A 23,196-nucleotide genomic window follows, 5' to 3' on the forward strand; every position below is an offset into this window, starting at 1 on the left:
TCCTCCAGCACCCAAGGCTGAGACACCAAAGTGCGCCCCTACATCCCTCCCACCCCAGCCGTCACACACTGATTGCTATTAGACTAAGAGGTGCCACAGGGCCCACAACCTCCCTAACACCTTAATATCTAGTTATCTGGCTTGCAGTCACTGCCATGTATCCCCTTTTCTTATTTCTTTCTGCTTCAAACACAATTAGGAATGACAGCTGAATGAATTGTGCGTCCCCTCCTACACTGGGCCCTGAGGCTGGATCCTCTCCAGCCTATACCTCGGCCCGGCCTTCATTACTACAGGTTTTGTATGACCACCCCAAACAGAAGCTTGGCTAATAACTGCAATTCTGAACCCCCAGACCAGGCACTTGTACTTTGTGTTTTTAATTTATGCTTATTTTTAAATTCCATATCAGCAGTTTACTTTTCCCAAGGAGATGAAACGGAAAGAGAAAAACAAAAAACACACTTTGGGATGCTGCAGAAATTCTTTACAACATTTGTGACAATACTGAGAAAAGTACATTTGAACTGAGAGTATTACCTTTGGAACGATACCACAAGCAGGTGCCAAATGTTGCTATTTGATATAGTTTACACAGCAGCGAACGCTGTAATTCTATCTTATCTGCTGCAGCTTGGACTTATCTCAGAATAGCCTTACAGCACGATAACACGCTGAAGACAAAAATATTAAATCGGTTCTGTAAAAATAAAACTGGACAATGCCGTCAGGCTTACAATAAATTTTGTACTACAAAAATAAATAACTTATCAGGCACCCCAAAATTATTGCAACTATTCTTTAAACATCCCAGAAACTGGTTTTTAGCACTTCTGGTGCTTTATACCTGGATATTTATTTCTCATTCACATTTTGTGCGCTGTATAAAAATGAAACACATGAACAGGTGCCCATAGAATGCAATGGGTTATCCACAGTAAATGCAAGGTTTCTGGATAATGCATAAGCAAATATATCTGTGCTGCAGGGGAGTAGCAAGAAATCATGGGGCCCCAATCGCAAACATTTTGTTGCCCCTCTGAAAATAATTTTTTTTTTTTTTTTTTTTTTAAAGTTCATTTGTTACCCTTTTCAAAACGTCACCCCTCCCCACCACCACAAGTTTTAGGCCTTGGCGTTTGGTAGTCAAAAATTCCTCCCTCAGTATAAGGTAGCCAGAGGTTCACCTCCAGTATTAGTAAGTTCCTCAATATGGGTAGCCAGAGGGGCCCCCAGCATAAGTTGTCCTCCAGAGTAGGTAGCAAGAGTGGACCCCAGCACACCTAACCAGATGTGCCCTCCCCCCCATGTAGACAGCCTGAAGCAGTCCTCCAGTAGAGGTGGCAAGATGGGCCCCAGCATAAGTAGCAAGATGTACCCACCATTACAGATAGTCAGATTGGGCCCAAGTACAGGTAGCAATCGGAGAGCAGGAGAAGTGACATACCTCTCCAGGACCCACTAACCATTTACCTTAACCATGCATCCCTAGCGCGGATTACAGTGTAGGCAGGGAGGGTGAATAAACACCCTAAGGAAAAAAAAACAAAACACAACGAGCCCCAACAATGTAGCATGTCGCACAGCAGTCAAAATTAAAGTGTGTGGCAAGGCGGTACTCTCAAAAGGGAGGTTGCAAGAGGGGCAACTGACCACTAGAAGCAGGTGGAGATGTATAAACCCGACGCCCCTCGGGTGACCAAGGGAAGCTGGATACGTTTGCACTCATAAAAACATTCAGTGGTTCTAATGGTGACAGAGCCCCACAGGGCTGAAGTACGCCCCTCCAAAGGAGGGTGAACAAGCACAAAAGGGATGAGAAGAGGCGCTCAGAGGTATAGTAAAACTGAGTTCAAACCAATTAAATAGAAAAATATGAGGCACTCGACATTTGGCTATAAGCACACTCCGTCACTTTAATAACCCTGAGAAGGTGGTCTGAGACCAACGAAATGCGTTGCCAATGCAAAATAAAAATTCATTATATGAATTTTGTCTTCATTGAGGTAAGCCACCTCATATTTTTCTCATTTAATTGGTTTTAAAAACATGTTCACATCAGGGCAGTTTCTGTGCGCTTTTCACAACGCATTGCCCTGTGCGTTTAGCAAGGTATTGATTTTCCCATGTAATTGAATGTGCCAGCAACTGCTACAATAAGCAAAACATGCTTAAAATCGCAACGCACTGAAACGTACACTAAAGCACGCACAAACGCATGCAGGTTTTTTATCATGTACTTTTAAACATTTCTTAATGCCCCCAATGTGAACGAGGCCTTAGTTTTATTATACCCCTGGGCACCCCTTCTCATCCCTTTTGTCTATGATTACAGTGCCCACTCTTGTAATATAACAGACAGTGCCCTGTAGTGATGGGTACCTAAGAGAAAAATTGTCTACAGAGCCCGGAGAGGTATGTTGCTTCTCTCCTGCGCTCCGCTTGCTACTCTGCACTTCAAAAAACCCGTTATGGGTCTCCATTAAGCCTGCTGTAGACCCCCTTATTGCCAGCCAATGAGACCACCAGGGCCCTCCTTGGCTTTGGGTCTCATAGCAGCCATCCCTACGCCAATGACTGTAGTAAGCTATTGGAGTGAATAAATTACATGTGTATCATAATGGACACATTTACACCTGAGGTTATGATGAATTGCAGCACACAGAGTGAGGGCTGGTGCACACCGAGCGGCTTTTTGGGCGTTTTCAGATCCGCTTGCGGCTGCGGATCTGCTTGGTCAATGTATCTCAATGGGGTGGTGCACACCAGAGCGGGAGGCGTTTTGCAGAAACGAAAAATGCCTGGGTGAGGCATTTTTTGGATTTCGGATGCGTTTCTGCCTCAATGTTAAGTATAGGAAAAACGCAAACCGCTCTGAAAAACGGCACTTCAGAGCGGTTTTGCAGGCGTTTTTGTTACAGAAGCTGTTCAGTAACAGCTTTACTGTAACAATATATGAAATCTACTATACTGCAAACCGCAGCAGCAATCCGCAAAACGCTAGCAAAACGCCTCATAAAAATAAAAAAAAGCGTTTAAAAATCTGCTAGCATTTTGCGGATCTGCTAGCGGGTTTTGGTGTGCACCAGCCCTGAATAAGACTATTAAAAAAAAACAAAAAAAAACACACTTTGAAAATATATTTCCAAACAATAGACAGCAGTTGGACCTACTCCCAGTACCTGTATTGGCCCTTCTCTGTACAGCATTATATTAGTTGTTTCAATAGTACTGCTGGGCACAAACAGCACTTCCACAATGACATAAATCACCATATAATAATTGCGATAATGCTCAGCAGAAAAACAGTCCTAAGCACAGATGCCATAAAATCATGCACTGATGTTTTATTGAAAGAACATTATGTACAAAAGACATCTTAGTGCAGCAGAAACCTCAAAGCAGCCTTTATGGGTGCCAGAGACAGAAGTTCATGCCAACGCGTGCTTTCTCATAGGTCTGCACATGACAATGTTCCAATAAACATTAGTGCACATTCCTATGGAATCTGGGGCTAGGACTTTATTTACTCCACATGTTCGGGCTACTATACTAGTTTACCTGGACACATGTCCTCTAACCACTACACAAAGAATTGAATGTGTGCATTAAACACCAAGTGAACACCTGACATATCTGGCTAAGCAAATTTGGCCTAATTGGCTATTCATGAGGCAATGCTCATGCAAATATGCATTCGCTTTCGCATGCCAACTTATGCAGGGTCAAAAATCAATGTCCTCTAACCATTAGTTACCAATATACATTTACAATTAGCTTTAGGCCTGAAGCCCACTAGAGTTATGTCAGATGCATTTGGAATCACATGTGATTGTAAAAACGCTACTTAAATGAAAGAAGTACATCTTATTTGGGCGCAGGGCGAGCAGAATGACGGCGCTCCCTGCTGCCGCTAAAACTCCCCAGCGGTGTTAAATACTATCCCCCCCCCCCCCAAGTTGTCGCAACTTGGAGGGAGATGTATTTCGGAGTCTGGCAACCTCCAGAGACCCGAATTTCCATTACGCGGGGCATGCAGAAAAGCATTGCGGTTATGGCGGCGCCCAGCATAACTGCTTCAAACTGAAAGTCAATGGAGATGATCCCACAGTAGGGAGTAGTAGTTCCCTAAAATCGCAATTGTGGTGCCTGCAACATTTTTAGTATAGAATTGCTGCAAAAAGAATAAAAATTGCTTTTTATTCACTGTACAAAGTGATTTTGCAACACTTAATACCCAAAACCACTTGCTGAACCCATAGAGCTTTGCGTTAATTGGAATCGCTATAGAAATTGCTGGTACAAAATTCAAAAAGACTGAAATCACTCTGGACAATGCTGCAAAAACCATAACAAAAAAAAAATAAAAAAAAGTTACTAAAACTGGGGGGGGGGGGGGGGGAGGAGAAGGGGGAGGAATGGTGCAGCAGGCATGTATTAGATGCAGTCCCCATGCCCACAGCTCCCCTCCTTGTCGCCCATCCCCCTCTTTTGTCGCCTAAATCTCCACCGCAGCTCAGTCCTGGTCGCCCCCCATTTGGGTGAAAATACGCAAGCGCCCGTTGTCCATGTTCTGTTGTGCTCATGCCGGGGGAATTGATTCTTTGCAGATTTGATCCATCTGCTGGGTATGGATTACCCAAAATGTCAGATCGATTTTGGCTAAACATCAATCTAAAGTATTCATTGGTCAGGAAGGAAAATTTGAAAACAAATTGAGGGTGGGGCAAGAGCATTGGCAGATAGATGGTCTATAGCTGGGCGCTGCATCCAACAGTGCAACTCGGCAGTTTGACCAATTTTCAATAGATTCCCTGCTGGAATCTATTAGAAATTGATGCACAGTTTATGGTGGGAATCCATTCCTTCTGAATCAATTCTTTTCGTTTTGGAACATTGGGTGGAAATCTATAAGTGTATGGACAGATTTAGAAAGATTAAAAAATAATTTAATGCAACAAATTTACATAATTAAAATGCAGGTAGGTGAGCCAAGCAATCATAAGGAATGGATGGAATGTCCATAATTATGTAAACAGAATAGCATAAAGCTTACTCATGTTCAGCTAGCAGCAAACAACTCTGATGCATCAAATTTGCAAATTCCGTAGGTAAGGCCTCCTAAAACATAGAATCTAATGAAAATCGTTTAAAAACCATGATCCTTTGCCATCTACCGTATTCTTGATAGAAATGCATTAGGGAAAGGAAGTACTTTTATTAAAGGAATACTATCGATTCACATATTTTTTTTCAATTGACACAGGAATTGTTTGGGAAGTGCTGCTAAGTACTGGTGTATACATTTTAGTAGCAACTTCTTTGTTTACTGTTATCAAAATACATTCAAACTTTACTGACGCCAAAACTGATGGCTGACTGAGCCATGAGGAGAGGGGAAATTCCCCTCACACTTGATCAGTTAACTCTATGTGTAACTGTGTGTGTGACAGAGAAGAGAGCTCCCAACAGCTGCAGCTCCTGTGTCCTGTGTTTCTGACTGAAGTGTCTGAAGAGAGCAGAGAAAATGTAACTAATTGTCACAGCTTTTTCATACTGTTTTTGCTTTCACAGCTTTTTCATACTGTTTTTGCTTTCAGAGTTTGATATGTTTGATATTTGCTTTCTTTAGTGCGATATGCAACACTGGCTGTGCATTGAAGCAGACACCCCTTCTGCAATTGATTTGTCCCAATAAAGCTAAATCCTACCCTCAATAAATTACAGCTTTTGCCTCTGATATTTAACATGAAAAGTAGGAAAATGTTTACACAGCTACTTAGACATTATTTGCACACTGTCATTTTAGAACACTTGGGTATCAATAGTATTCCTTTAACCACTTCCCTACCACGCTATTTTGTGCTGATCTGTGCTGCGTGGGCTCTCCAGCCCACAGCACAGATCAGGTTGCAGCCAGGCCGACCAGACTTCCCCCCCTTTTTTCCCCACTAGGGGGATGTCCTGCTGGGGGGGTCTGATCGCCGCCGGCTGCTTGCGCTTGCGGGGGGGCTCTTCAAAGCCCCCCTCCGCAGCGCTTCCTGGCCTCCTTCCCCTTCCCTCCCTCTCCCTCCCCCTCCCCCTGTGAGCGGCGCAGGACGGATTTCCGTCCTGCGCCTGATGGGATAGGCTTTAGCCTATCAGATGCCGGTGATCCCCGGCCAATCAGAGCAGCAGCGCCGTATACATGTAAACACCGGGGAAGGTCTTCCCCGTGTGTTTACATTTACCCTGCGAGCCGCCGATCGGCTCGCAGGGTGTTCACGGAGACACCCTCCGGGAGCTGACATGGAACGGCCGCTCATACGAGCGGCCGTTTCCATGGAATACACTTCAGGATTCAGGGGCGTGTATATACGCTCCGAGAATCCGGAAGTGGTTAAGCGTGGCCAAAGCCACAACAGTAAACAATATTCAGATTTCTGGTGCAAGCTGATCAGGATTGAGTGGTGCATCCAGACAATCAATATTAGGAAGATACTAATAGTTTACCTAAGTTAAATTTCCAATAGTGTACAAGGAAATCTCCAGGTTGTAAGTGAACGACTTTATAGTACATAATGGAAAAGAATCTGCATCCACACTCTATTGACATCACTGAATCTCTGTCTTTATTGGAAACTCATAAAAGGCATGTGTGCATTGGCCTATCGCACCTAGCTTGATAAACTTCAAGTACAATATTTAAATACCCACCATTTGCAGTATAACTAATGGACATAATTCCCTAATGAAAGTAGAACATGATTATACATGGATCACCATGGCTCTATAAGGTAGGACTTGGGCAATCGAGTGTTATGGAGTGCCCAGTAAGTCATATTAATCATCGCCTTGCACTAATGAGGAACAATAAGTCCAAAACAGCCGACAACAAGTTGGGCAAGTAGGGCACTCTAGCAGTTCTGGATGCATGTTCTGGCTTTCTGATTTACATATTCAGAACAGCTGCATCATGGGAGTTCCTTCTTGCTCACATAAAGCTGAAGAGTTGTCACTACCTTCTGTTTTAAGCTGGAAAGTGTATATGCAGCATAGCTTTTCAGAAGAGGTCCTTATGGTTCCTTTGGGTCTTGCACATAATCCTAGTGGTTCTGATTATTCATAATAATGGATCCTCTTTGCCACTGCCACTCACTTCCCATTGAGCACAGAAGAGACCCAACTGCACCTCTGCTGTTTGATGATCCTGAGCTCTCATTCGCCAACACTGGACTATACACTCACAAACCAATGATAAACACACAGGCTAATATTTCCCTATGGTAGTCAGGACCACTGGAAACAGCAGAGGCACAGGCAGTGGGGAGCTCAGCATAGAGAGATGCTGTTCTGGCAAAGATGATTGGTCACCATTTGTAATAAATCAGTCAAGTGTCTTCTGTTGGTTGTAATTTGTGTATTACTTCCAAGTTCTGTAAGTCAACAAAACGCAAGAGCATGCAGTGCAAGGATCAGACGCCTCTGCAGCAGCCGCACAGTGAAGGAGGTAAAGCCAAGGAATAGATTTCTACCAGGCCAATATGCACTCCATTTTGTATTTATTAAAGTATTTATATAGCGCCGACATATTACACAGCGCTGTACAGAGTATATTGTCATGTAACGAACTGTCCCTCAGAGGGGCTCACAATCTAGTCCGTACCATAGTCATATGTCTATGTATGCATCATGTAGTGCATGTATAATAGTCTAGGGCCAAATTAGGGGGAAGCCAATTAAATGTATCTGTATGTTTTTGGGATGTGGGAGAAAACTGGAGTGCCCAGAGGAAACCCACACAGATAGGGGGAGAACATACAAACTCCTTGCAGATGTTGACCTGGCTGGGATTTGAACCAGGGACCCAGTGCTGCAAAGTGAGGGCGCAAACCATTACGCTACTGTGTTTTTAAACAGATATTCCTTTGGATCTGGAACTGGGCATGTATTAAGATCAATGCATAATAAAGAGGAACTTTAACCAAGTATTTAACTTCATTCCAATTGAATAGATCATCAGTGATCATCTGTATGGCTTATGTTGTGGTGAAACTCATCTCAGCATGAAGTGAAGACCATGGTCCTGAAAGTTTGCTGTCTGTTTACCTTGTTGCATTGTGGGAAATAATGTCTGTTTCCAACTGCAAAACAAGCAATATCTCCCTCTGTGCATCGAATGCTTAGTAACAAACATTTCATATGGATCACCTGGCAGAACTCAATATGTCACCACCTGTGATAAATTTCAATATGTAAATCAGGGAGAGGAACGATTTTACAATGTGCAAACACTGACTAATCTATAATTCAATATTTTATTAAAAATAGTGAATTGCTTATGTTATTTTTACTACTGTTCTTTAAAATTACATCTGTTACATGGCTTTTACCGTTATTGTTATGCTACACAAGTTTCTAATAAGCCTGCTGGCACATACTGCTTGGCTGTAATTGTTCTGAGACAGTGCTTATATTTTTGCTGTAACGTGCCTGAAACACTTGGTCTCACACAAAGCTAGTCTATAGTTCCTGAACAATCTTGAGGGTCTGATCAATTTAAAATGCAATCAAACAGGATGGAATAGTTGTGGCAAATTGATTGTTTTTACACATTGGGAGGGACAAAAGCATGTGAAAGTGCTTCAGGTCAGTTAGCAAATGTGATAACAAAAAAGAAATAAATAAAATAAGATGGCTTTTGTATATTATGGATTGGTTGATCGATAAAAGCGATCATTTAGAACTTATAAAAGGCTGCCAAAATTAAACAGATCCAACAATGAAATAACTTTAAACAATTCAACTTCCCTTTTTTGCACTGCTTTGTTAGCAGATGTGGGTTTGCTGACGTAAATGTCAGATCTGATCATAATTCTTAAAGTCTGTATGTTTTAAAATTCCTGCTGTTATCAGGGGAAAGGTGGTGGGGGGTAGTCTAGACTACATGTGACTACCACCACACTGTCCACTTCTCCTTTACAGCACCGGCTACAAAACACCAAGTGAAAGAACTAATAAAATATCGTTCCTTGAAAGGTTTGACACCCCAACACCTTCAGAACAGCCTCAATCTAGGTGGACTAACAGATCACAACTTAGGCCTTGAATCCATGGTCCTTAAATATAACCACGATGTCTCAGCCGCTTTTGACGCCATAGCTCCCTTAAAGATTAAACGTTCCGCACCATTACATCACGCTCGCTGGTTTGACAACTCTATAAAGGAACTAAAGAAACAAGAACGCAGACTGGAACGAAGGTGGCGCAAACATCAGTCTCCTGATGACAAACTTTCCCTAATTGCTCACCTGAAAAATTATCAAACGATGATTAACAAAAAGAAGTCCTTATTCCTGTCTCACGAAATTGCAAATGCAGCCAACAGACCTGCCCAACTCTTCCGCACGGTTGACAGTCTCTGCAATCCATCTTGCAGGAAATCCAGCATCAGACCTTCACAGGAACTGTGCGAGAAATTTGCCCACTTCTTCTCAGACAAAGTCTCCTCCATACGATCTGCCATTCAATTCACAGCCCCAGAAACCCATGCAGAGCCATATAACAGGTGCAAAAATAGCCTACCACCATGGTCTGATTTTAAGGTAATCACTGAAAAAGACATCTTGGATATCCTCTCAAACCTTCGCCAGACTACCTGCGATCTGGACCCTGGCCCCACTAAGTTCATGTTGAAATGCCCTGAACTATTTACACCGGCATTCCACAAAATAGTCAACGGCTCCTTACAAGAAGGGTGGTTTCCCTCTACTCTGAAAGAAGCAATCGTCAGGCCTCTACTCAAGAAACCATCGACCCAGATGCTCTAAACAGCTACAGACCTGTCTCAAACCTCCCCTTTCTGGGAAAAGTTATTGAAAAGGCCGTCTACCTCCAACTTGAAGCCAGGCTCTCCAGAAACAACATCCTTGACCCTCTTCAATCTGGTTTCAGGAAATATTACAGCTGTGAAACAGCCCTCACCCAGATTTGCAATGATCTGCTCATTGCAAGAGACAAGGGTTAATGTTCCATCCTGATTTTGCTCGACCTCTCAGCGGCTTTTGACACAGTCGATCATGAAATCTTACTCAACAGGCTACAAGAGTACTGTGGCATAGATGGCATTGTTCTCCGGTGGTTCAACTCCTTCCTGGCTGGCAGAACACAAAGGGTAGCCTTAGGGCCCTTCCTCTCCAACCTTGTACCACTAAAATACGGTGTACCTCAGGGCGCAATATTATCCCCTTTACTGTTCACCATATACATGCTGCCACTTGGAGAAATCATACAAAAACATGGCCTGACATATCATTGCTATGCTGATGACACCCAGCTATATTTGTCATTCAAACCTGATGTCACAGACCCTACTCCACAAATAAACGCATGCTTAGCTGAGCTTCAGGAGTGGATGAATAATAATTGGCTAAAACTTAATGCTGACAAAACTGAGGTTCTTGTTATCGAGGGCCAGGGCTCAACAGCAAAGCAGCTCCAGTCTCAACCAACATCGCTAAGGATAGGGAGCTCAGACCTGAACAACTCAGACTGTGTGCGCAGCCTGGGAGTACTGATTGATGGGAAATTAAGCTTCAGGAATCAAATCTCAGCTGTTGTGAAACATTCCTTCTTTCACCTAAGGAATATTGCAAGGATTAAACACCTAATTCCTTCAGAGGATCTTCCAACCCTAGTTCATGCCTTTGTCACATCAAGGTTAGACTACTGCAACGTCCTCTACACAGGCCTGCATAAGAAAGACTTACGCCGCCGGCAATTAGTACAGAATGCCGCCGCAAGGCTGTTAACAAGCCAACCCCGCCATTGCCACATAACACCAACCCTGAGCTCACTCCACTGGCTACCGATAAAATGGAGAATTCTGTTTAAGATTGGCTTACTGACATTCAAATCCTTGCACAATCTGGGCCCTGGATACCTGAAGGACTTGTTGCAACTACATCACACCCCCCACAATCTTAGATCAAAAGGACGTAACACCTTGGTCACCCCCAGAGTCCACCTCAAAACCTTTGGAGACAGAGCCTTTTGTCATGCTGCCCCTACACTTTGGAACTCCCTGCCACACCCAATCAGGACAGCCCCATCCCAGGAAGCATTTAAGTCTAAACTGAAAACCTACCTTTTCAGTCTGGCATTCATGAACATCTGACTATCTCCTCTGTAACACAACCCAGCCTGAAACCCTGTATTAATCTGAGACACAGCTATGCGCTTTGAGTCCAATGGGAGAAAAGCGCTTTACAAATGTTATTGTATTGTATTGTATTGTATTGTATGTGCCTTTTCGTTCCCACAACAATACTAAAGGAAGCCATATAGTGAACGCTCACAGAGATAGATATAGATATATGGGGGGGGGGGGGGGTGATATAGATGCATTGGATGTGGTGCCCGTCTTTATTTGTAGAGAAACAGATGGGATTCATGTTTGGAATTCTTTTAAAAAGCAATTGTGAAGGCAGTTGTAATAAACAAGAATAACCCCACTAGTCCATAAAGCAGATCAATCAAGGTGTAAAGTCCAGATACAGCAGCGATATCACCATTTTATCAGCACCTTTACACTACACGATACAGAAGAAACTTTGAAACGTGTATCTGTTCCATTCGGATGCCTGCGTTTTATAGGCCTTTGGAATCTGCACAGGTAAACTTTAGTCACAAAAGGTTTCCCAATCCCATATAAACAAGCAACAGACTGCTGCCTCGCCTGATCATAGTGGCCGGCAGGTATACATCAGGCCACCAGATCACACTGAGGATCTGTGTCTCCAGATCCTTCAGGAGACATAGAAAGATTATTTGAATATCTGACTCAATCTCTATCAGCCTTGAACATTGGCTGTTACGGCAGTGTGGCTGTTATCGGAAAAAAGATATGAAGTATGAACTACTTAAAACTCAGGATGGATATCGATATGTTTAATATCCATCCAGATGCAAGCTTTATTCTGAAGTGGGAATACACGGTCCTAAAGATGTGTACACGTACAAAGGTTCTTGGCAAAGGTGGCCCCCACCGAATCTAACAGGTGTACAAAAGACCCCCCTCGATGGGGATCTACTTCGCTAAGGGCATTGCTCTTTCTCTCTCCACACCCGCTCCAGCAGCCCCCCTCCTCCCTCCATAGCAACAGAACAAGCAGGTAGCAACATATCTTAATAGAATGTGGCCCACCACATTGCGGCAGTTACTGTTGTTCCCAATTGCTCCAAACTTGTTTTAAAACCCCAATGGGAAAAGAAAAAGAAACAAAACCCCCACACACAAGCATACATACAGGTAGGTTTATCTCCCTGCAGAAAATGTGTTTGCAAAAATCCACACAGCAACGCATGTCAGTTGTGATGCTATTTTTTTTTTTTTTTCCGAACTCAGCTCTGTATTTATGCTACCAGACTCAGAAAATAGGCTTTATCTAAACCTCTTTATGTCTGGTAAGTCAGTTTGCATCATAGTTCGACACTCTTTATGTACTTTCTTTTTATTTTATCCGTATATAATAAATGCATATTAAAGTTACAAACTATATACAAACCAAACAAATATTCTTTTACACCCCAACCCACATGTTCAGACCGATACATACCGATGCTATTGACTTGCATTAGATGTGTGGCAAACGCAAATGTGCAAGAACACAATTCACACACAAATTCATGTCAAGTATGGAAAGGTGTCCAACAGTTGCCTGTGTAAAGAGAAAATTGAATGTGTGGACTGAGTGCACAGGTAGCCTCCCATCACAGTGGTATAACACAGTTGGATGTGAATTTCCTGTGGAATCTGGAGCAGCACACTGAGCCTATTAGCACAACACTGATGACATAAGACATAATGGATTATGTTATACTGTAGGAATCACATAACAAAAGCATCCAGTTTCACAAGCTGTTTAAAACAAGCAAATGTGAATCAAGGTTGAAGAACTTGTTAGGTTAGAGCAAATGCAAACTTCCTGATCAAAATAAGAGCGCACAGAATCCAGGACACCATTCAGACAAAATAGCTCCATGATTTATAATCAGAGATTGTATTAGATTGGTCGCATTCCATACTGTTTGTATGCAAGTTGGAATTATTTGCATATCACTGATTGTCTGATTTAATCAACAATGATTATTCAAGATGAGAGGTTTCAATCAGCCTTCTCAACCTGGTTAAGTTCTGTGCAAAGTTCCTGCAAACTGGCCACAAATGTAGTACAAGAGACACTTTCTTGTGAAATTGTATAGCCCTATTGGAGGCCAGCCAATGAGATCCAGCAAGAAGGATTTGTTACTTGGTAGCAAAAGTGGGCAACTCACCGCTTCTTTCAACAACATTTTCGCTGTCCTCACTACAGTTATGACAAATGTGATGGCTGGAAACTTTTGCCACCTAATAATAAGCAGTGGTTTAAAAGATCCTGCCCACATAAGCAGTTTATTGCTATTAGGACCCGCCTGCAAGCCATGTGGCCAGGTGAATTTATAAGCACACTAGATGGTTCTAAGTCAGGGCACCTCTGCCAGGAAATCTAGCATGCTCAACAGTGAAAGAACAAGCCTGCCGAGTCATATTATCATGTGGCTATTGTTACCCTCCTCGAGCACCCACTCTATTGGGCACTGTGCCATCATCCCTCTGCCCTCTTCCATAGCAACAGAAGGAGCAGCTAGGCTGTACACCTGTGTACAAGAACTGAGCCATGGGGATGTGTCTGTATAGCACTTGGTCCCAACATTTCACACAAAGGATTGAGACCTGATGAAAGTCTTTGTAGGAATGTACGAGGCTTAGAGCTGCCTATGCACTATACAGTTCATATAACATCAGATAATACCACCACTATTTTCATTATATTAAGCATTTACCTGGTCTACCACTTTGTACCTGTATGTATTAGTCAAAGCTTCAGCAGAAATATTGTCCAATGTTAATTCTAGCAATGACAACTAGCTCTAAACAGCCAGATGCAATACAAAGCCATCACTTGCATACAGCTGCTGCCAGTTGGCTTCCATGCGTCTGTCAGAACCAATACAGTACAAAGCCATCACTCGCATACAGCTGCTGCCAGTTGGCTTCCATGCGTCTGTCAGAACCAATACAGTACAAAGCCATCACTCGCATACAGCTGCTGCCAGTTGGCTTCCATGCGTCTGTCAGAACCAATACAGTACAAAGCCATCACTCACATACAGCTGCTGCCAGCTGGCACCCATGTGCCTGCCAGAACCAATGCAGTACAAAGCCATCACTCACATACAGCTGCTGCCATAGTTACATACTTTCTTGGGTTGAAAAAAAAACATACGTCCATCGAGTTGAACCAGAGAACAAGCCAGTTGGCTTCCATGCTCCTGCCAGTACCAATCATAAGAAGAACAGGTTTCCTCAACAAAATTCAATCGGGAATGCCCTAATTTTCATTGTATTTAGCACATCTAAGGTCTAATCTATCAAAAATATGTCATAGTATATGCCTAATATATCTCTACTCCTGAACCTCCCAGTATGTTAACATATCAAAAATTCTTGAAAACAATATTACCCCGTGAACATGACTACTGAAGTCCCACACACTCTAAAGAAACACATGATCTGCCCTTACATTACCTATGTGTGCACTCCATAATCATGCACATACAGATCATAGTTCTGATTCACACTAGGAGCATTTGTAATCTATCTCTAATCATGTGATCCCGTAAGTAAATATGGACTATGCACATCAATACACCCACCAAAAACCTCAAGCAACATGACTGGTGACAACTGAGCTCTGGCAAAGTAAAGGATAGTACAGACATTACACTATTAGAATTAAAAGTTGCTCAAATGGAAAGGCTGGAGGTGTTCCCAGTCAATTCAGGTTTTCATGTACACAATAGAATACACTGCTAGCCTGCAGGGGGACAGTAACTGTGCAAGTGTAAAGGCCCATACTCACGGGGGACGGCCGTCGCCGCAACCGCGTGGCACGCGCGTGTTGCGGCGACAGTTCCCCCGTGTGTATGATGCGCGCGCCCCGAACCGTCGCCCGTCGGAGCTGTCGCCAGGCGATTGACCTGTTCAATCGCCGGCTACAGTCGTCGCCGCAACCTCGCCGGAACTGTCGCTAGCCCCGCATGTGTATGCGGGCTAGCGACAGCTACCCACACACACCACACGGAGCTTCCGGCGGGGGGGAGGAAACTCGGCGACAGCTTCCGCCGCATCGCTAATCCCTCTGCTGCCGTGTGGATGCAGAGGGATTTGGCGACGAGCTGTCGCCGAACTGCCGCCGAACTGTCGCGCACACGCTCCCGTGTGCGGCGACAGCTACAATTGTACCCCCGTGGGTACTTAGCTTAAGAAGCTTTGGGTAAAGCTAAACATGCACGCTAGAGTTTAACTCTTGACTGATCTTTGCATGTCCAGACATTAGTGGCCTCCAAGTCGGGAATCCTCCAAGTTGGATAATACTTGGCCAACCACAACTGCAGCAAGATACCTTCAGCTCATCCTCCCTTCTGTTTAGCATTGAATGAGCTGATCCACATCCAAGAGGCACATCTGAACATTGAATGTGGACAGAAATGTGAATTGTGAGAATAAAACTTTCTTAGGTCAAACTGGAATTTTTGCACAGAACTAATGAGGTTCGGAAGGTACAGTAACCAATGCATTCACAGTAAAGGTGCCGACCAAGGCACCCATAGATGGGCACCAGATGTGGTCAAAAGATCGAACACTCTCAGATCAGAGAGGGACCAAATCTTTCCAAATACAAGACAGACTAATAAATTTCAGCATGAAATTTATTAAAAAATGTATCAAACCGCAGCACTGCACTGCATCAAGCAGTGGGCCAATGATCGTCCGTCCACTGCTACCGACTGAGCAGTATTTTTAATCCTGTTGATTTTTGGCAGAAATTAATAGTATCAATCAGGCCAGCATATTGGTACATGTGACCATGGACTCATGGAGCAGCCGGTTCGGGACAGGCCGCTACCTCTCCTTCACCGCGCATTGTGTCAGTTTGGTGGAAGGGGGTGAGGAGGGGACAGCAGCATCAGGCACAGCGGCAGCAGCAATCCAGTGAGGGGTGCCACACCACGTCAGGGGAAGTGCAGCAGGTTCCTCTGATCCAGTTCCATCCATTCTCCATTACGAGCAGATTAAAGTAATTGTATATATCCTCCTCCTAAAAATGATTTATTTAAATCTAATTTTGAACTTCTTACTGTTCCATGGCCTCTTCTCAATGACACATTCATTTAACCACTTCAGGACCGGCCGCCTAACCCCCCTTAAGGACCAGGGAAATTTGCATGGAGGGGGGGCGGATCCTGTCTGGGGCTGGCTGGGCATGGTGTCCCCCCTGTAGCTGGCAGCCATCACTCACCTTCCAGGCTCCAGCGATGAGCCGCAGTAACCACCTCTTCTCCAGCCGGCATCTCCGCTCCAAATAACGCTCAGGTCGGGTCGCGGCTTGATGACATCATCAAGCCGGGACCCGGCGCTGACGTCAGACGGAGCAGAGATGCCGGCCAGAGCAGAGGGGGGCACCGATCGTCGCTGGAACTGCACGGGGGTGAGTGGATCCTCTTCTTTTCCCCCCCTACCGCCGCAGCTGTCAAAGCGATCACTACGATCCGACAGCGATCATAGTGATCACGTGATCAGCAGCCATACGCGATGGCTGCTGATCACTCGGGGAGATGCCAGCTGTCATATGACAGCTTAATCTCCCCTCACTGGTGCGCACGATTGCGTCGTTTGTTAGCGCGGACGTTGAATTAATGTCCGGTCAGAACGGTAGCACCACCTGCTGGACGTTGATTCAATGTCCGTGGTCCCCAAAAGGTTAAAGATGCCAGCGCCAAAACCTATGAACCACTGCCCATTTTATCTCTTTTCTGCTCTCAGAAGCCATTTTCTGCAAGGAAAGTGTTTTATGGTGGTAACTCCTTAACAATGAGGGTTACACTATAGTCCGACCCGATCCAGACAGAAACTGTCACTTGCATACCTGATTTTTTTTTTTACTCTTTCAGGCAGAGAAAGTAAAAAGGAAGACAGCCTAGTTATTGGTTTGTTTGGCACTGTACATACATGTCTATCTCATCATGTCACCTCACCTCGGGTGTCCTTTAACCATCTGCCAAAATTAATTGATGGTTCTACAAAAATAAAATCCAACCCAGCAGATCAATATTCTGACAGTCGCTCATTAGTGTCACAAGGCACTGTAGAAAAAAAAAATTACAATATTGATCTAATACGTCAGTGTCTTCCAACTCCACATACCGGTAATAGTGGCCATACATTATTCAAGTGATGTAATCCGATACTGTAGACAGCAGTTGTTTATCTGGTCACCTTAAACGATCATTCACGAATTGTTCCAGACCACGTGCTACTTTCTATATAGGCATTCTCCAAACTGACACGTTAGAAAAACCCATCAAGTTAGATTTTGCAAGGTTGCGGGATGCCTCCTGCTTGTCTTATGCAAGGTAGACACTATGCAATTTCCTATCATATCTATAAGTCGGCGTCACTATTGCACAAAATTGATGCAGATATTGATCAGGGCAGAGTGGACATGACACAAATGATCAGTTTGACCCATTGATCTGACAGGAAATTGAATGGCGTGGACCTAGCTTTACCACCTCTACAGGAGTGATCCTTTTCCACAGCAGGGAGTCAAGGTATCATGTGCTTAGAAGGACCACAAAAGGCTCTATCACAGCTATACAGCCTTTCCCTCTGGAACTTAAAGTGGGCCTGAACTCTTGCACAGGACAGAAGGAAAACAGAGAGAAGTGCACCCTGGCCAGTATGTATTTAGAGTATTTTGAGGATGTGGGGAAACCGAGTGAGAACAGATCCGATCAACCGGTGATCAGATCTATTTTCACAAATCCATTTGCCACTTCAATGAAAGTGTGAACCGTGCATAAAATAATGTTTTCTGTGGGGGAAAAAAAAAAGTCCAGCAAATACAACTCAAAAGGCTCTAGCCTACATGTAATTGTTAGCGGCGTGAAAAATAGCACCAGGTACTTACAGGTGGTGATAAAATAAAATAATAAAAAAAAAAAATTATAGGCACTCTTTCTGCATTATGAATTTAATTTTTTTGTGAATTTAGGGGGAAAAAAAAAATCAAGATTTTTTTTACCGACATGTTACCACACTTTTATCACTTTTTTCGCAAGTGGTCAATTCAGGCGCAAAACACTGTATGTAAACATGATTATTCAACAGTCAGTAAATTGCTGACATTTCATAACCGAATGCGGTAACTCATAGTGAATGGAGGCCAATATCTTCTAATATGCACTTTGGACAAAACATTTAATAAATACAACTCACACATAGCTGGCACTGGTATAAAACTTTAAAAAAAATAAACACAAAAAACAAAAAAAACAAAACACAAAAAAGCTGGCAGTCAAAAGGCTAAATAAAAGTAAATAAATAAACTCTCTTTTGTTTCCATCCAGACAGTTTTGAAGTAGGGGGAAACAATACAGCAACTGCCACCCTCAGTGTTCTGTGCTGGGACAGTAGAGTTGGTTAGTGATTTGGCTATGTGGAGCTGAAGACACTTACCTGGAGCTCCATCCTGCCGCTGCTGTCACCCTGGCACACAGTGATGCGGGTATGACGGGATCTCGCTATCTGCGGGTCACTCGTCTCCGCTGATTTAAAGCACTGCCACTCATTGCCAGCCTGCTGCTAGGCAGTCTATCCTCCTCACTCCGCCCCCAGCACCCGGCCGGAAATGGCGTACTGTTAGATCTGTGACCGCAACCACCGCCTCCCCTTGTCTACATTCTCATGCCTCGCACTTCTTCCCCTTGGAGACGACGCCAACGTCGTTGCGAGGCAACGGTGCTAACGCTCGGAGCGTACAGCTTGCAACGGCTTATCTCTGGTAACAGCGCCATCTCGTGTCGAAAAGGAAAAAGAGAAGAAAAAAGCAAGGTGAGAGCAATGAAGCATCTGCTTCACCTGCTGGGCTGGCTCCTAAGCTGCGGAACATTGATGCTGCAACACATCTCCCAACTTTCTGAGGGAAGAAATAGGCACAGATGGATTGGGCATATTTTAATTTTTCTAGATCAAACTGCCCCTTTCTTCCATCATAGAGGAGGTGGCCCACATTCGCTTCCTACTTGCTGCAATTTGGTGACAACCACAAGTGTTTTAAGAAATAGAGGACCTAGCAGAAAACACAAACTCTAGAACTGTACACGAGGACCTTCGCCCACAGCTATCGGGAACAGTGCTTGCTTTGGCTGTGTTTCCTGCTGGGTTCACTATTTCTTACAAATTAGTGGTCGCAATTGCGCAGGAATTTGCGCGCGATAACCAGCACAAAGCGGTGCTAACTCAGCGGTGCAAAGGTTATCACGCCTAAAGTCTTTTAGGCGTGATAACTGAGTTATCACCGCTTTGTGAATCAGGTCCTAAGAATGCATTTTGCAGGAACGGATCTTTTGCAGGAAGAGATCTTTAGCAGATACTGATCTTTGAATGTGTGCAGCATCTTGCAAAGATTTGTATCTGATGGAGAGTTCAGCTCAATAGAATAGACTGTGTAGAGTAAGCTCTCATACTACATGGAAGGGGGTAAAATTGGTCTAAGATCTTTCATTAATCTTTCAAGTGTGTACACACAGCATCTGTGTGTGCAGCATCTTACAAAGATTTTTTCCTGATGAGGAGTTCAGCTCAATAGAATAGACTGTGTAGAGTATGCTCTCAAACTACATGGAAGGCAGTAAAACTGGTCTGTGATCTTTCAGTTTCCAAAGACATTTATCTGATGTGTGCACCCGCCTATAGGCTGCATACACACATCCAATTTTGATTGGATGTGTGTATACCACCTCCAGGTAGTATGAGGGACAACAGAATTTAAATACTGTACCTTATATGCTTGCATATAAGCCTACTTTTTAAGCACAAAAAATGTGTTGAAAAGTTACCCCCTTTCAGTGGAGCAGAACAGATGGTGGAGCAGGTTTTGTTACTGACAGAGAAGCGTATTGCTACGTACACACTTGCGATAACGATCGTTTGCAAGGAACGATAGTTACCAGACAAACAATATTGCAACGATGGGATGCAGCGATCATCATACACATTTTAACGATCTTTCTCGCAGAAAAGAACGATCAGAGGGAAATGTTGCATACATGTTTATAAAAAATAAAATAAAAACACCAAAATGGAGTTACAATAGTTAAAAATATATGATAGTTAACTTGAAAACAAAAGTTTATTTAAAATTTGTAATGCAACAATCTTTACGGGTCGCGCTACACAGGAAGTACGGAAGCTGGGCAGAATCCAACGCAGGCGCATTGGTCCTTGTAACGATCGTTCTCGGCAGATAACTGTACACACTATAGTTTTGTAATGATTGTCGCTCGGCACGATCCGTCCTGTTGGATTTTCTCATCGTGCCGATATCGTTAGTTCGTCGTTGTACTTAATGATCGGTTGGTAAAGTTCTCTACACGATTGTCGGCAGACCGATCGTTAAGCTGCTATTTCAAACGAGCATATTCGCAAGTGTGTACATACCATAAGGATCTTGCACTAGTGATCCTGCTCTTGCCAGCTGGCTCCCTGCTGTGTCAGTGCTCTCCCATCCCCTGCAACATGGTGTGCACAGTGCGTTGCTCACGACTACCTGTGTCCCCTGTCTTGTGGAGTGGAGTATGCAAGCAACGTGTCAGCGTTGCAATGATCGGGGATTCTTCCTGTGTGGCAATCGCTGTGTCTCATAACTACTCCAATGCTGGGAATACATGGCTCAATTCTGAGCCATTTAGATGGCTCGATAGATAGTTTCTGACACGTCTGATCTCCCGCCCGATCGTTTCGTCGCTCGATTCCGCATTGAGGACAATGTAAAAAGATAAGAAAAACGAGTGGAAGATAAGAGAATAACCTGTGGAATCGAGCGGGGAAACGATTGAGCGGGAGAATCAAGCGGCAAAATCGAGCCGTGTATGCCCAGCATTATGCTACGTACATACCATACAATTTTCTGTTAGATTTACCTGCCAGATAGATAATTTCCAACATGTTGGAAATTATGTATCTTAACCATCTCCGGTCTCTACAGCAAATAATCTAACAGAAAAATCTAACAGAAAATTGTATGGTGTGTGTCACAGGAGCCCTAGTGGCTGACCGCACTTAGCCTTCTAAACGGTGCCAGCGCACGGATCGTGCGAACTCTGGTCGCAGTCAATGCGCAGGAACCGTTAAGAATTAGCCGCAGACAACTCAGAAGGGAGCCTGTGAGACACGGGTAATTACAACGTCACCCACTGGTTCAGAGTAAACTGCCACCACCGAGGTTACCATGGGACCGTGGAGCCCACTGACTGACTGACTAGTCCTGCGAATAAAACGGTTAAACACACGGTATTCTGTCTAGCCAACAACAAACAAACAGTAGCGTATCTTCAGAGACCCGGGATCAGTTCTGTGTGTGCTGATAAGCAGGGTAGCGGACAGTGAATGACTTGGAGAAAGTCGTTTATTCACGCAATATAAATAATTAATATATACAGACAATTATTAAAATCACAATTATTAAGACAGTAATAGCCAGTATAAAAAAATAAAAGAAGGGAGAAAAATACTTAGTTCCTGGAAAGATGTCCTTTTTGTGGGAAAAATCAGAGTTCAGAGTTCAGACCAGGTGGATGCCAGCATATCCTCAAGCTGGCACCTGATGAGTTCAAGATGTTCCAGGGTGGAGGACACTGAGTTTGGGTCCTCTGCCATTCTTATGCCCCTGCTTCAGTAGGAGAGAGTGAGGGCGGGGAGCCATACACCCCCTTAGAAGATGAGATGAGCCCTCCCCTTGTCCTGGGGGCTAGAAATCATATCTACCCATATATGGGCTCTATCTCACAGAACCGTACAGGTCAGGGCCGATTTATTAACATTTTCAGGTCTGTCTCGATTTACCCAGCGCCCTGATACCAGACATGAGGGGTGGGACCCCTGTGGTATCATCAGGGCATTTTCAAACTGCCTAACTGGCAGTCCTTACCTCAGAATGTTCTGAAACTTCCTCAGAACCAGCACCGGGGCTCATGCTACACTTCCCCCACGTTTGGCGAAGCTGCCATCTCAGGAATCCCAGAAATATGACAGATCTGGGAAGTTATGGATATGCTATGAGACTCAGGTTATTCCCAAAGGCTCTTTGAAGTTTGGAGCAGCCAGCTAGGTGTCACCTCCCCTGCTGGGAGGGAGCCAGTGGGTCTGGCTTCCCCCCAACTAGATTGCTTCTGCCATGGTGCTTGTCACCTTATACCTGATGGATGGGCCATCAGCACAGCTTGAAGCCAGGGACTCTCCAGGGCAGATTAGGCTCAGGCTCATTAGCATATCAAAAGAGCCATCCAGCCTTTAGGATGGTGCTCTCTCTGCTAAGAAAAGGACTTCAGCTGCCCCTACACACTCAACCCAGATTGCATCGATTTGAAGCGCAATCGATGCAGGGAATCGAGTGCGATCGCTTTTTCTTCATGGGCGGTTCCAGGACGTGTCTGCGGCCCCGCAACCGTCCGTGACAGTGTGTACTAAGCATGAGACACCATCTAGTAGCATCTTGAGACACAGCTGTAACATCCTTGGGGCACATATGCAGGGTAGAGATGGCCCGAACAGTTCACTGGCGAACGGTTGATTGTGGAGAACCGCAAACTTTTCCGGTAGTTCGGTTCGCCCCCATAATACACCATTAGGGTCAACTTTGACCCTCTACAACCACAGACAGCAGGCACATTGTAGCCAATCAGGTTACACCCTCTCCTGGAGCACCGCCGGCCATTACACTCACTCGTGTGCCTGCACTAATTAGAGAAGGGACAGCTGCTGTAGACTCTCTCATAGGGAAAGATTAGTTAGGCTCTTGTAGGCTTGTTAGCTTGCTCCTTGCTGATTTCTTATTGCTAAAATAGCACCCCACAACAGCTCTTTTGAGAGCTAATCTTATTCTTGTGATCTATTTTTTTTCTGTGTGTCCCACTGACACTTGTGTTGCATAGACAGCCTTGCTAATTTATACTGTGTGTGTGCCACTGCCAGCCAGGCCCAGCACATTCAGTGACTACCTGTGTGTGTGACAGGTGCACATTGTAATACCCAGTACTGCATATACCTACCTG

At 44.2% G+C, this 23,196-nt stretch overlaps 2 protein-coding genes across 6 annotated transcripts in view; one reads left to right on the top strand and one right to left on the bottom strand.

The window, feature by feature from the left end:
* The window catches only part of SGPL1 (sphingosine-1-phosphate lyase 1), a 70,137-nt gene extending 51,312 nt beyond the window's left edge, over positions 1–18,825 (bottom strand). The window contains exon 1 of the mRNA XM_068258302.1: positions 18,602–18,825. Within this exon, the coding sequence (XP_068114403.1) occupies positions 18,602–18,613 (12 nt within the window). The 5' untranslated portion in view covers positions 18,614–18,825. The remainder of the gene's footprint in view (positions 1–18,601) is intronic.
* A 39-nt stretch (positions 18,826–18,864) lies between these two features.
* The window catches only part of LOC137536206 (protransforming growth factor alpha-like), a 40,683-nt gene continuing 36,351 nt past the window's right edge, over positions 18,865–23,196 (top strand). For 2 of the 5 annotated variants that reach the window (XM_068258304.1, XM_068258303.1), the window contains exon 1: positions 18,865–18,976. The gene's annotated coding sequence lies outside the window, so the exon portion shown is untranslated. The remainder of the gene's footprint in view (positions 18,977–23,196) is intronic. The other 3 variants (XM_068258307.1, XM_068258305.1, XM_068258306.1) reach the window with 2 other exon arrangements.

This window comes from Hyperolius riggenbachi, chromosome 10 (assembly GCF_040937935.1).
Source record: "Hyperolius riggenbachi isolate aHypRig1 chromosome 10, aHypRig1.pri, whole genome shotgun sequence".
NCBI classification, from domain to species: Eukaryota; Metazoa; Chordata; class Amphibia; order Anura; family Hyperoliidae; genus Hyperolius; species Hyperolius riggenbachi.